The following is a 14,195-nucleotide window of genomic DNA, read 5'->3' on the forward strand; positions in this document are numbered from 1 at the left end:
ATTCTGTCTCCAAATCATGGCCGTCTTAGCCCTTGAACACATTTGTAGTGGGGGTTGTGAACTTACGAGGAGCAAAACTAGTAGGATCTTTGCTTGTTTATAAAATTATCAAATATTTCCTAGAAGCCAAATGGACCCCATTTTGTGCACCTGGAATGTCTACAATCTTCCAAGGACCCATGTTCCCTCCACCAGCTGTATGACACACATGCCCACACCATCTTTGTTCACAGACCTCTGGCATTGTGTCTGTTGTCTTGCGTATAATATGTTTATGTGTCTGGCGACCCTGCTCCAGTGCGAAGGCCTGGGATGGTTTTTTGTTTTGTTTTGTTTTGTTTTGTTTTTTTAATGTTTATACCAATAGAGTTTGGGAGAACATTTGAAGTGTGGGAGCCAGTCAGTAAATGAATTCATCCAGCCATCAGTTTGCCCAGCACCTACGTACTGAGCGCCATCTGTGTGTGTCACTCTCCTGGGCATTGAAAGAATGTTGCCCTTTTCTGCAAAGAACTGAATCAATAAATCAAGTATCTGTGGAATTTTTCAGAACGTTCCCCGTTTAATTAGACCAACACTGAAAGTTCCCATATTCTTGCAAATAATAACAACCAAGATTTCCCAAAAATGAGCACATCACACATTAACATCCTGACCCACTAACCTGCTCATTTCTGTTCATTAAAAGACCTACACTAGATTTCACAACCTAAAATATGAGTGTCCCTGCGATGAGCTTGTCTCTATAATATGAAGGGTTTTTTTCCCAACCTTAATTTCAGTCCAGAAGACAAGCTGTTACTCTCAGTATTGAGCGGACACAAATTTCCATCCCTTGTACCTGGAGTACTTGCTCAGAGTCTAAATAATGTCATTAAGAGTTGTTGATCTTGTGTTTTAGATCATTGCTTCCTAAAAGTTCATGACTATGTGGCTCCCTAGGAGTTGGTTGAAATACAGATTCTAGGTCAGTGGCAGTGGGGAGGGATGGGAGACTGCTGAGATACTGCGTTTCTAACAAGCTCCCTGAAGAGGCCAAGGCTGCTGGTCTATGGACCACACTTTGAGCAGTGAGGTTCTGGTTTTTACTCTCCAGCCAAGTATGGCTACTTACATGAAGTTTTAATTATTTGAAATTTAAAAGTCAGTTGCACAGGCCATATTCAAGGGCTCAGTGGCCATTTGTATTTGGGGACCACTGACGTGGACAGCCGTCTACAGAGCATCTCTCCTACAGCAAAGAGTTGTTTGGGGCAGCCCTGGGCTTGATGAGGGGAACAGGCTCCCAAGTTGTGTACCATGAAACTCGTCATCTTCCCAGCTGTCCTTAACAGAATGGAGGAAGACACTGTGTGTTTGTTCCCACAGGGCGCCCCTGGCACCGTTGGACCTCCCGGGCCGAAAGGGCTGAAGGGGGATTCTAGAGCAATCACCACCAAAGGTCAGTCTTTGGGGGCCAAGAGTCCCTGGACCCACAGCCGTTCTGTGGCTGCTCTTGTATGAGAAGCATCACACGGCAAATCCTTTCCCAGGTGAGAGAGGACAGCCAGGTGTCCCAGGTGTGCCTGGGCTGAAAGGTGATGATGGTGTCCCCGGGCGTGACGGGCTGGATGGATTCCCAGGCCTCCCAGGCCCTCCTGTGAGTAACACGAGTGTGGGGCTGGCGCGGCCCTGGTCCTGATAGGTCTCGGCCTCAATTACCCCAGGGCCCAAGTGCTGGCGCTGCGCTGAATCCAGCCAGCACAGCCAGGCTGTTTGAACCAGCAGAAACCCTGTTTGTTAGGGCACAGGGGGTGGGTGGGGAGCCCCCAGAGGGCACATGGAAGATTAGAGAGTCCACGGAGATTCCTCCTGGTGGAGCACAGAAGGCGAGCCCAGAATGGGGCCCTGAGGCAGAACCCACTGCAGGCTCTCCCCCAGGCTCTGGTGGCCTCAGATGTCCCTTGGCTTGTAGCTGGCAGTGTCCTGCCTGTGTCTTCACCTCATCTTCCCTGCATGCATGCTGCATGCAAATCTCCCCGTCTGCAGCCTCACCTTACCCTGATGGCCCCACAGACCCTGTTTCCAGAGCAGCCACATCCTCAGGTGGGGGGTCAGGACTCCAGCATCTTGTGGGGGAAGTGGTTCAGCCCGCCACATGTCCCTAGCAGAGGTTTACACCACAGTTCCCCAAGCCGGCCTGCTCGCTTCATTCCAAAGCCAGGCCTCTCTGCTCCACATGGGTCCTTCCTACCACAACACAGTCGGGTTTTCAGAGCACTTCTCTTGGGCTCATGGAAAACACCTGGATAATTACTACCCTAGTATTGCTTTTTTAGTTACCACCCTGAAAATCATTTTCAAAAAGTTTGCTTGGCACCGCTGTCCTAGCACACCGCTGCCTCCAGCCGTGCACGAGTCTTCCAGCCTGTACACACAGGCCACTCCTGCAGCTCATCGGCATGGAGTGCGGGTCCCTGTCTGCGGTCCTCAGGTCTCAGCGGGGCTGGGAGCCTCGGGAGGGTCAGAGAGGTGGGGACGCTCAGGAGCACAGATGGGCCGCGGCCTGTGCTGGAGCATCCCAGCCTCATGCGCAGCTCTCAGGCGGACACCCTGGGACTTGCCCACATGGCTGTCCCACTGGCTCGTTCAGATATGCTCAGCATGAAGCCAGCTGCATGTTTACCCCTGCCAACATCAATCCCCTGACCCGCATTCCCACAGCCCCCTCTTATCCCTTCACTACCCCACCACCTTCTGCACCTGCTGGGCAATGTCATCCCCAGGGAGCACCCTGCTTTTTCCATCCTGTCTTGTCTCCTTGTGTCCAGTGAGCATGCTGCTCTTTCTGGCCCAAACCAAAGACTCCTCTCTTTTAACGATGGATCGCCCCTGTGAATAGGGGATACGTCCCGATGCCTGCTCAGAGCAGTAGAAACGACATGTTCCTGCTCCCATTAGTCTGAGCCTGTGCCTGACTGCCCCCATCAGAATCCTTCCCGGGAACGAAGGTTCCAACTGAGGAGGGTGGCTTGGGTGAGGACAGCAAACACTCAGATTTGTGTGCCTCCTGGGACCATCTCCCATTTGTCACTGTGATTGTTATAAAACCTGCCTTGATTCCTGTGCTTGGTTTGATGGTGACTGCAGGTGCCTGTCCATGTCTGCCCTCCTTCCGCTCTGCATCCATCACACAGAACTTGGGGGAATGGGAAGGAGAGCTGAGCTATGGCTGCCTTTGAGGTTTATGTGTGTTTTAAGAGATAAACATAATTTCCACACAGGGTGATGGTATCAAAGGCCCCCCGGGGGACTCGGGTTACCCAGGAGCACCCGGTACTAAGGGCGCTCCAGGAGAAAGGGGCCCCCCCGGACTGGGCCTGCCTGGCCCCAAAGGCGAGCGTGGTTTCCCCGGAGATGCCGGATTACCTGGACCCCCAGGCTTTCCCGGCCCCCCCGGACCCCCAGGCACTCCAGGACAAATAGGTATGGAGAAACCCCCTCTCCTATCTTTCAGTCATGGGACATGGGCTCCAACACCCTCTCTATCTTTGGCAATGTGCAAATTCCCCTGGGGGCCCCGTGAGGATGCATGTTGTGCTATCAGTTCTTGGTATGTTCAAACCTCCCTGACTGTGGGGCTTTCCAGGCCCACCAGACTCAGTCTCACTTGGGTGGGCCTCTCCCTAGGGTGCTGGGGTCACAGGGGCTCTGTGCAGAAGCTCAGAAATGAGCCTGGGTTCCCTGCCAGCGCACTCCCCCGCCAGCTCACAGCCATGGGGAGGTCTCTAGCTGCCAGCTAGCTGCTGCAGAGCCATCTCACTCCTGCCTGTGTCTTGTCCCCAGACTGTGACACAGGCGTGAAAAGGCCCATCGGAGGTGACGGACAGGAAGCTGTGCAGCCAGGTACTGTAATGAGGACCAGGACACTTTGGGACACGTTAAAGCTTTTGGTTTATAAAATATGTGACTAAATCAGCAATTGCTGTGAGCTCCTGCAGCATGCATGGAGCTGCAGTAAGAAATGCAAATATGTGCAAAGCTTGGAGCTGGCGCCCTTCTGCTTCAGCTTGTAATCAAAGGCAAGGCAGGTGTAATAAAGCAGAGTATTGAAATTCTCTGCTAATATGAAGCATCAAGCTCAATATTGGTAAGAACTCAACAGATAGGTACTGTCACACTTAAGTTCTATACATGTATTTGTCTCTCTGCCCCTACGTGTGAATTGTATGAAGAGTGGTCCAGTATCTGTCAGAAGAGAATTGGGTCTAGCCATGAATAATGCTAGAAAGAACAAGGGCTGACAGATCAGAGGGGACATGTGGTGACCCTGAGCCACGGCCCAGAGCTAGCAAAGTGGACAGAAGACATTCCCACTGAGGCTGACGCACCCGGCGCTGAGGGCAGGAGCCTCTGGATTCCACCAAGGAATCCCATTGGGAACCCAAGATGAATCCAGGGTACAAAGGGAACGCCAGCCTCCCTCGGTCTGGATTTTGAAGAGATATGCACAGAGTGTAGGGTGTCGCAGAACATGTGGATGCAGCAGGTCCCAAGTGTGGTGCAAAAGTTTGGGTGTGACTCTCAGGATCGAGGTCAGAATGGAGAAGTGGCCTCAGGATCTGTGGGTCCCCTGCATGAAGTCGGGGCAGATATTTGGGGACAGATCAAGCATGTGAGGTAAGGGTGCAGAGTGGGCATCCTGCAGAGCCTTCAGAGCTGGGGAGGGGGTCCCTGAATGTGCATCTCTGCAGGCTGGAGGCTATACCCCCCCCAGAGACTCCCACTTCCTTTATCCTGATGGCCTGGGCTGGCCAGTGTGCACCCAGAGACCTGTAATGCGGCAGAGGACAGGCATCCCAGGCAGACAGACAAAGCACAGCTCGAAGAGCTGCTGTGCCTCCAGGGTCTCTATCAGGCAGAGGCTATACCCACTGCCCTCTGCCATGCCAACTGGAAGTGGCTGCAGCCGGGTTTCAGTTCTCATGGCTCTAAGGAGCTAAGTGCCCTGGCTAATTCTGGAAGTATTCAGAGTCACAAAGGAGAAGTCAAAGATTTCCTATGGCATCACACTCTGTCTGCATCACCAGGAAACATCTGTCACATTGGCAGACAAGGATGAGCCCGGAGCAACTTGGCTGGGCCCCCGTGTTGCCCTTGATGAGGGGAGAACGTGTCACCAGCACGGTGCTGTTTATTGACTGGGCTGACATCACTGGCATTTATGCTAAAAACTCTGATCCATTACATGATGAAATTTAACCTTTAGTTACACTGGGATCAAGATTAAATCATTAAATTACTCTAATCATAGAATGGTGGCCAGGTTCCACCACTGCTGTTTCTACCCTTGGCAATACCCAGCACCGTGGGAGTGGGTGTGACAGGTTGCCCCAGCTCACCTCTTTTCCTCTCTCTTTTCAGATTGTGTCAGAGGGCCCATGGGATCGCCAGGCCTGCCAGGACCCCCAGGACCCACAGGTAAATGGGAGGGGTCTCCCAGGCTCCTCCTCTTGCATCTCTACTGTCCCCCACCCCCCTTTGCTCCACTTCCCTCTGCCTCTGCCCTCCTCTCCACCCTGTATGTCACCATGCTCCACCACCTTGGTACCTGGGTAGGGAAGCAGGCTCTTCCTCCACACTGTGGATGGCGCATGGTCACCAACCCCTCATAGAACCCCAGGCTGTAGGAAAGAATGCCCGCCACACAGAGCTCAGCCTCTGCCAGGGCACAGGCGTCAGGGGACACCAATGGGGGTGGCATGCCACTCTGGGATGGGAAAGGAAGCCCCCTCGACATGCAGCTTTTCTCCCTACATGTCCCAGCATTGTGGGAAGGACCTGCAGGACATGATTGTTTCTTCTGGTTTTGATGGAGGATAACAGGAATGAACAGGGCTAGCATTGTGTCCCTACGGTCCCACCTTTGTGAGCTGGTGCAAGCGGTCACCCGCCCGAAGCACCCACATGATGGAGTCAGGTTCCAGGTGGCTGAGCCCAGTGTCGGGAGCCACCCACGCACCTGCTCACAAATGGCTTTTCAGATAAGGGGCAGGGTCTGGGCAACCTGGATGACACCCAGAGTTCTATGTCCGTCAGCCCGGGACAGACAGACACACTTTCGCACCCTGGCCCCTGCAGGGCAAGGGAATGCACCTCGATTGCTCCCTGGCAGCTGACTTTGGGCTAAGAGTGTGTGGCAAGTGGCCAGCAGCTGGCCGTGGGATCTGCTGCTCCGCTCATTGTCCAGGAGGCCTTGGGCATCTTTCTCATTCCTTGTGGGACTTGGTCTTCTTAGCTAAATAGGAAGACTAATGCAGGCATTCTGGACTCCTCCAGCTTTGCAAATGATGCCCTTAATACTGCGTGTCATACGCTGTGAGTGAGGTCCTGTATAAACTGTGAAGTGCCAAGGAGGTGTGAGACAGCCCTCACGACTGGAGAAGTCCGTTGCCTTACAGTCTACATTCCAGACCATAAGGGCTCTCCCTAGGCTCAGAGTAGTCACAGGATCTGGGGACAGCAGGATGAAATGCAGAAGGATGCACATGACGCAGGGTTGTGTTCTGAGGACTCAGCATGAGTCTGTCTATCCACAGACACCAGCACAGCCACTAACCGGTGGGGCCCCAGGCACAGCAGCCAGCAGATGGTGGGTTTTCAGCAGTGACTGGGTGGAAGCAGGTCCAAAAGTACACATGAATTGAGTGCGAGGGGAGGATTTGGATCATGTTTTGACACCATGAAGCTCAGCGAGTGCATAGATTCCACATCTCTGTTGCAGACTAATTCTCCATCCAAAAGGTGATGGTGGGCTTGCAGAAATGCTCTGTGCTGCTTCCCGCACACACAGGTCCCCTGGAAGGGCCCAGGCCCCTGACCCGGAGGCAGCAGGAGAACTGGGGGGCAGCATGCCCAAGGCTCTGTATCCTATCTTCATTTTGGGTGCACCTGCCCTGAGGCCCCACTGGGATTTCCTTTCAGAGACTGACAAGTTGAGCTCCTCAAATACATCTTCACTTCAAACAACTTGAAAAATTCTATCTTTAGTCTACGGAACCTTATACTCACATAGGACATCCTCCACACAAAGCCCTTTTATTCTCTTCTCTGCCACGTCCACACTACAGACTCACAGACGTCCTGGAATTCTGAATGAGTACATTCCTGCACCTGTGGGTCTGACTCCATCCCTGTGTCTCCATCAGAGCAACAGTGTTGAGCAGCAGGGTCATGTGTTACTGAGAACTGCTCCTTCCCCATCTCCACAGTCAAGTATAGGGCTTTGTTTAAAATCACTTGGTTACACTGGGGAGAGATGGTCTAAGGGCATCATTTCATCAGTGGGGAATTTTGGATAACCTGTGCATTTATGAAGAGTGAGTAGGGCTGAGCTTATGTTCCCACACTGTGTTTTCCCAAATCCAGCCTCCCCTCAACAGGAACCTCAGGAAATGGGGCCCTCTGGGAGAGCTGGTGGATCCTGCACAAACACCCCTGCTCTCTCCAGCCCAAGGGAAGGGTCCCACCCCTCTCTGTCCCCAGCTCCAAGATGCTGGCTTTGGCCCCTCCTACATGATAGCAAAGCGCCAGCCCACCCTCATGGCCTACAGGGACATCTTGAAGGGAACAGGAGCCCGGAGAGGCTGGGACCCACAGTGAACCTGCACCCCTGTCCGCCTGTCGCCTTGCCAGCACCTGCGTGCACGCTGCCTCACACACTGTAGAGAGGAGGCTGCTGTTCTCACTGCTGGTATTTGCAGGAGGTCTCGGTGGTTCCTGAAGCGCCTAGCGCCTAGCCGCCTGCAGTAGGCAGGTGCACTGACTGTGGTTTCCAAGAGCCTCAGGCCAGACAGGCATGGAGACCCCCAGAAAAAAATATCCTGAGTTTGCTTCCCATATGAAAAGGTTCAGATCAAAGATGCCCAGTGGTAAAGAATCAGTTCGTTTAGCGGCTCCGAGGTTTCATCTGCTCTTCAGTCACAGGTGTTGGTTACAAGGAATACAAGTTCAGCATTTCTCAAGTCTGGGTAGACTGGCCTGGGTGCAGGTTACGGCCAACATCTGGAGGGAAGACTTCCTACCAGTGCATCTGGCAAGGGGTGGAGGGATACTGCTGGGTCGGTGGGGTTTGCGGTAGGTGTGGCCAGCTGTCAGGAGCGCCATTTCCGGTTGACATCCCCCAGCCTCATTTCCCAGGATCATAAGGACCGTGTTAGGTGGGTTCTGAACTCCCACCCTGTCATTTCGGGGGTTTGCTTGTGGGGCTCTGACGTGTGTCGTGCTTTCTTCGGGTTGTTTAGGTGCCAAGGGCCTCCAAGGAATACCAGGACTGTCAGGAGCTGACGGAACACCGGGGCTCAGGGGTCTCCCAGGAGACCCAGGTCGCGAAGGATTCCCAGGACCCCCAGGTAAGGCAGGGTTGAACCCACACACACACACAGCCCCTTATGCTCGGGAGGTGACTGCATGCAACGTCAGTGCCCCCACGCTCTTGGCTTTGGACACTCAGAAACAGGCTTGATGAGCACTTTGTTCTTGTAGTTGGGAATTTAAAAATTCTCGACCTTTCCATCACTAATGTTATGCTGGAGTTTTGCATAAGATCCCTACAGCACCTGCAGGAAAGAAAGAGACAGGTACAGAACGATTTCTCTGGTGGATGTCAGACACTCCAAAGGCCACATGATGCTGTCCTCTAATGAGGCTGTCCCCAAAGGCACAATGCCCTCAGGTCATCGATTCCAGCCTGCTGACCACTCACCAAACAGCAAAGGGCACGGCACTGCCTGCTTACTCTTTAGCTTGCACTCTTCTGAGCAAGCCGTTACCTCTGCATTCAACACAGCAAAGAATTTCCAGAAGCCATGACTGGCTAAAAGAGCATAAGCCTTTTTCCTGGAACTGGAGGGAAATGAATGTGTCACCAGCAATGAACTGTGGGAGACCTACAAAGACATGTCGGCCTGCTCACTGATACCTGTCTCCGAACACACTTGCCCCAAGCAGCTCCAGCTCCAGAGGCGTGAGCGGTCATGGCTGTCACTTGGTGCGTAGAGGCACACACGATGCAGAATTGTGTTGTTGACACAGGACTAACAAGGTCCTTGAGGCCACCCAAGACCAAACATCCAAGTGTCCTGGTCGGTGGTTTCCCCAGCCTGTAGTGGAGTCGCTCTTGTCATCCAGCACTTGTGAAATGTTGAAACTCGTTGCTACAAAGTCCTTTGTCAGTGGGAATGAAATCTTGCTTGCGGTGAGTTCTGGCTGCCTGTCCCCTGAGCCAACTACTCTGCTTCTGCACGAGCACCCCTCACGTGGGGAGCCCACGGCTGCATCACCCCCTTTGCCACAGAACGAATGGACAGAGCAGCCCCCCAGAGTGCAGATCTCCATGCTCTCGGCTTCGTGACCTCTGGCTGGTCCACATTCCTTACAAACCAGGCTCCGGAAACCAAAGAGAACGCTCCTGACATCTAGACTGTCACACAGACCAGAGACCCTTAGCCAGTACTTGCGGCAAAGACTGACTGAATTTTGCCTCCTGCTTGTCTCACAGCGTGGCAGCTGGTTTAACCCTAACCACAAGCCCAGGTCAACCCGGTGGACTTTCTCCCTGGAGTCAGTGCTCCAGCCCATGAGACTGCCCGCAGCTTTCATCCTGTCGCCTCTCATGCCACGTATGTCTCCATGTCTTGCAAGATCTGGAGGCGTGCTCCCTGTGTATCAAGGCGCTGGCAAAAACCTGCTCTGCAGGGAAACACGGGACAGTTTTCATACCACCACCACAGTAGATACCGCCTGTATCACTTTGATGCCCTGCTTGGAGCACTCAGACACCTAGGAGATAAGGCTTTGTCCCTCCAGGGATGTCACACACACTAGAGCAAAGTGTGAAGTTCTTGGGAGCATAATGATCCGTTAGTACCTGCCTGCCTTGAATGGAAGGGTACCTGGTCCTCCACTGTGGTGCCAGCCATGGGGGCGCAAACGGTCCAGACTGTGCACCTGCCGTAGAGGAGTGTGGGGGGTGCCTGTCACCGGGAGACTCTGGGAGTTGACAGTATTTGTAGGAAGCCTGTTCTGTACTGAAACGTGAGCCTTTACCTGAAGAGGGAGATTGGGGTAGAACAGAGGAAAGAGGTTAACAAGGAACTGGCCTATTATTCAGTTTTGGAGCATGTGTCACTTTTGATAATACGGAATATCCGGTACTACTACCACATGTGCAGAAGAAAGGAAATGCCCAGCTGCAGAGGCTATCTCTGGTGTTCGTGAAAAAAACACACCACTGAAACTCTGGCATAGGGGCCAGCTCAGGAATACTCCCAAGAGGTCCAGATCCTCTCTTCTGTGTTCCAGCCATGGCCTTTGGGATCAACCTGTCTTCCAGACAGGTTGTGGTGAGCTTTGTTGTCCTAGGAAAAGCCTGGGACCCCACGTCTGCAGCCTTGTTTGTCAGGCCCACCACACAAAAGGGACAGGCAGTGCCTTCCTTCCCGGCACGCCTCGGCCCAGGCAGCAGTGGCCTCGGAAAGCTGTCCTTCTGAGCTGACATGAGATGGCCCTCTCTTGGAGTTTAGTCCGAGGTCACATCGGAGGGTAAGGGCGCAGACAGGGGAAGTCACCCAGGAAAGGCTCAAGCATGTGACAGCCACCAACCATGCAGACAGCTGACAGTTCAACAGAGGGCTCTTGGTCTCCCTTTAGAGCGTTTCCAAATGGCCTGACAGCCAGGGAGGCAGAGCCCAGGCTCCAAAGGATCTGATTGTTCCCACCCCTGGGTTTCTGTTCTCACTTGCACACAGAGCCTGGAAGGTCCATTTGTGAACCATTTGTGGGGATCATCTGTACAACAGGGAGCCCATGAATCATGAAGATCCATGTCTAAGACGCAGATGGTTCTAATGCCTCCATGTTAGCTGAATTGTAGGGCTGGGGGCCAGATGGTGGGGGGGACCAGGATGCTGTGGGTCCCAAGGTGGGAGACAGGGCATGAGCGGAGGCCCTCACACAAACCTTGCTGTTTCCAGCCTCTACCTGATACCTCTCTAGGACCATCATGATACTAACCTGCAGTTACGGGGATGACCTGTGTTTTCTTTCAGGGTTCGTGGGGCCCCGAGGATCCAAAGGTGCAGTGGGCCTTCCTGGCCCAGATGGACACCCAGGTCCCACTGGTCTGCCAGGCCCTGTTGGGCCCCCAGGGGACAGGGGCCTTCCTGGAGAAGTTCTGGGAGCCCAGCCCGGGCCCCGAGGAGATGCTGGACTGCCTGGACACCCCGGGCTGAAGGGCCCTCCTGGAGAGAGAGGTCCACCTGGATTCAGGGGTAAGTCCTCATGGCAGCAGGGGAGCAGGCAGCCCAGTCCCGCTGAGCGGTGGCTCCCAAGGGCACGTCCCAAGTCCCTCCTAGGAATTTGGTAAAAAGCCACAGGCTGTGTGGACAGTGTGGTTGCCTTCTGTTCCCCACACTCAGTACCAGTATTCCTTCAGAGTGTTTTAGGACAAAAATCACCATCCTGTGTTTACGTTCAGTAGCCAGGAAAGGATGGTCCTTGGAGACTTTTACAAGTAAAGACTAACCATGCACACTCCCCCTTCTGACGCTGGGTGTGAACTGGGGTGGGGGGCCTCACCCGAGCCTCCAGCAGAATGTGTGCCGTTGGTGTGAAGAGCAGAGACCATGCTTAGGGAGAGGGCTAGGCGAGAATGACGTGAGCACAGCTTAACAGGCTGGTGTAAAACATTTCAATGTCCGCAATATCGTCAGTGTATGTGTACAAGGTAGAAAGATGGCTCACTGATGAGTGAACAGGGCGTCAGATGGCTCTGTGTTTCCAGTTCATGCAAAACTGACGTCCAAACCCCAAACACCCTCATTCTGATGAAGACGGTGTCACTGAGGAGCAAGCGTTTACGTTCGGTGCAACACACACTGGAGAGCACCAGACCCTGAGTGTTCCCGATCAGACAGGAAGATGCAGGAAGAACTGAGACTTTAAGAAGCAGCTGCTTGTCTGTTGACGGCATGGTTGTCAGTCCCCTCCCCAAGCCCAGGCACAGGGGGCCTCCTCTGTGGTGGAGGAGGCGGGTGCCACTCCCTCCAGTGCCATCGGACCTTGCCCCGCAGCCTTTACATGGGAGTACTCCAGCGGATGAAGCCTGGCTCTGGACAAGCTCAGGAGCGCGCCGGTTGGTTTTCAGATGAGCCTGTCAGTTTCCAGAAGTTCCCGCACATACATCCGCACGCTTATACATACACGCACGTGCAGCTTGTGCAAGCGTGATGGCAGACCCATGTGCATGCACACGGAGCCCCACGCGTGTGCCCACACGCTCACACTCCTACACATGCTCACATGCCCACTCTCACACACTCACGTCCACACATCCACAGTCACGCTCTTAGACACACACACACACATCAACCCCCTGAGGCACACAGGCCCGTGGATGCAGCCATCCAGCAGTGGAGACCCACTGCCGGGACAACTGGGTCTGTCCCTGCCAACGTGGCTACGGCCTGGGGAGCTTCAGAGCAGCAGGCGTGGTGGTGGACAGCTGGCCGCACTGGTGGGGCAGCTTCGTGAGCAGCAGCTCCCCTGTGGCTGTTGAAATGAGTGGCGGGCCCCATGTCCTCAACAATCAGCATTGCTGTCTGGTTGCAAAAACCACCACAGGCTCTTCACAGAGGACCCTTCAGGTAGATTTTTTTTTTAAGGTTTTATTTATCTAATCATGAAAGACACAGAGAGAGAGGCACAGATCGAGGGAGAAGCAGGCTCCATGCAGGGAGCCCGATGTGGGACTCAATCTCGGGACTCCAGGATCATGCCCTGAGCCGAAGGCAGTGTTAAACCGCTGAACCACCGGGGCTGCCCCAGATAGATTTTTTTAAATCTAACTATTCCCCACAGACTTTTGCTGTTTGAGTAGAACAGCAAATGGCAACGGGTTGACTCTGGAGCCTGTGGAAGTTTCCCGCCATCGATATTCCATCGGGGACCAGCTTGCTCAGGCAAACTTTTGTTCGGTAGAAGTTCTGACTTCAGAGCATCAAAGCTTTAAGAACCTGTTTCCATGTCAGTCCAGCCCAGCTGGGCAGGGGAGCCATGGGTGGGGGGAGGGGGAGGGGAGCCTCACAAGGCCGCAGGCACCCAGATGCAGCCTGTGTGCTGGCAAAGAGCCTCCATGTGAAGCAGGGACCCAGGTCCCCGAGTTAGAGTCATTTTGCTGAGAGAAGCAGACTTTTTGTAGGTGTTCCTTTTTAGTAGATGTTCCAAAAATGGAAATTGGCTTAAAATATTGAGTTCTCATGTCACAATAGACAGCTGAAGGAGCAAGCCTCCAATGCCTGAGGTTTTTAAGGACGCTGAAGTAGCCTTGTTCGGTTTGGACTCCGCGTGCCACCTGTCCTGCCCACCACCTGCCCCTTTGAGGGAGGTGCTCCAGAAACAGAGCCGGCAGCCTCAGCTCCCGTGACCTTCCTGGCCCGGCTCTCTCAGGTCAGCAGCCTGGAGGGCTCCTGGTGGTAAAGCTCCGTCCATGCTCTTGGAGGAGCCTGGTTGGTGGCAGGAGCCTGATTCTCCAGCTAGACTTGACGCCTCCAGCACTGCCTGCTGCCCAGACTGTCAGCACCACACACACGATGCCCTCTCTGGAGCTGGTAACTCCAGAGGCAGAAGCCGAGCCATAGAAGTGCCCTCGTATACCGAAATAAAACTGGAGAACGTAAGGACTTGCATCCGTGCGTCTCTGAGAATCTCTTTGCAGACCTTTCTCTCCCATTCTGCCTTGCATTAGATAACTGGGACACACGCTTCCAAGTCAGATTCTGGGTTGGTCCAAGACTAGCCTGGTTCCCTTTGTTGATGACCCTCCCCTCTGCCCCCCCAACTTGTCCGCCCCTCTGCTCAGGTCAGCCACACACTCTGTAGGATGGTCATGGGCTAAATGAGCAGGTGTGCTTCAGAGTCACTGGAGAGGACTGTGAAACGGGCATCACCCCTCCTATCCGTATTAACTGGAGGAACCTATGAACTTTAAAGTCTGAGAAGAAGGGATCCCTGGGTGGCACAGCGGTTTGGCGCCTGCCTTTGGCCCAGGGCGCGATCCTGGAGACCCGGGATCGAATCCCACGTCGGGCTCCCGGTGCATGGAGCCTGCTTCTCCCTCTGCCTGTGTCTCTGCCTCTCTCTCTCTCTGTGTGACTATC

General features: G+C 53.9%; 1 protein-coding gene across 3 annotated transcripts in view; it reads left to right on the plus strand.

Annotated features, from left to right (window-relative positions):
* COL4A2 (collagen type IV alpha 2 chain) overlaps nucleotides 1-14,195 on the plus strand; it is a 170,189-nt gene that overhangs the window by 134,424 nt on the left and 21,570 nt on the right. For all 3 annotated transcript variants that reach the window (XM_038570040.1, XM_038570039.1, XM_038570041.1), the window contains exons 23-29: nucleotides 1,369-1,441; nucleotides 1,533-1,639; nucleotides 3,264-3,465; nucleotides 3,826-3,885; nucleotides 5,404-5,460; nucleotides 8,283-8,390; nucleotides 11,088-11,309. In XM_038570040.1, coding sequence (XP_038425968.1) covers nucleotides 1,369-1,441; nucleotides 1,533-1,639; nucleotides 3,264-3,465; nucleotides 3,826-3,885; nucleotides 5,404-5,460; nucleotides 8,283-8,390; nucleotides 11,088-11,309 — 829 coding nt within the window. The remainder of the gene's footprint in view (nucleotides 1-1,368; nucleotides 1,442-1,532; nucleotides 1,640-3,263; nucleotides 3,466-3,825; nucleotides 3,886-5,403; nucleotides 5,461-8,282; nucleotides 8,391-11,087; nucleotides 11,310-14,195) is intronic.

Source organism: Canis lupus, chromosome 22, assembly GCF_011100685.1.
Source record: "Canis lupus familiaris isolate Mischka breed German Shepherd chromosome 22, alternate assembly UU_Cfam_GSD_1.0, whole genome shotgun sequence".
NCBI classification, from domain to species: Eukaryota; Metazoa; Chordata; class Mammalia; order Carnivora; family Canidae; genus Canis; species Canis lupus.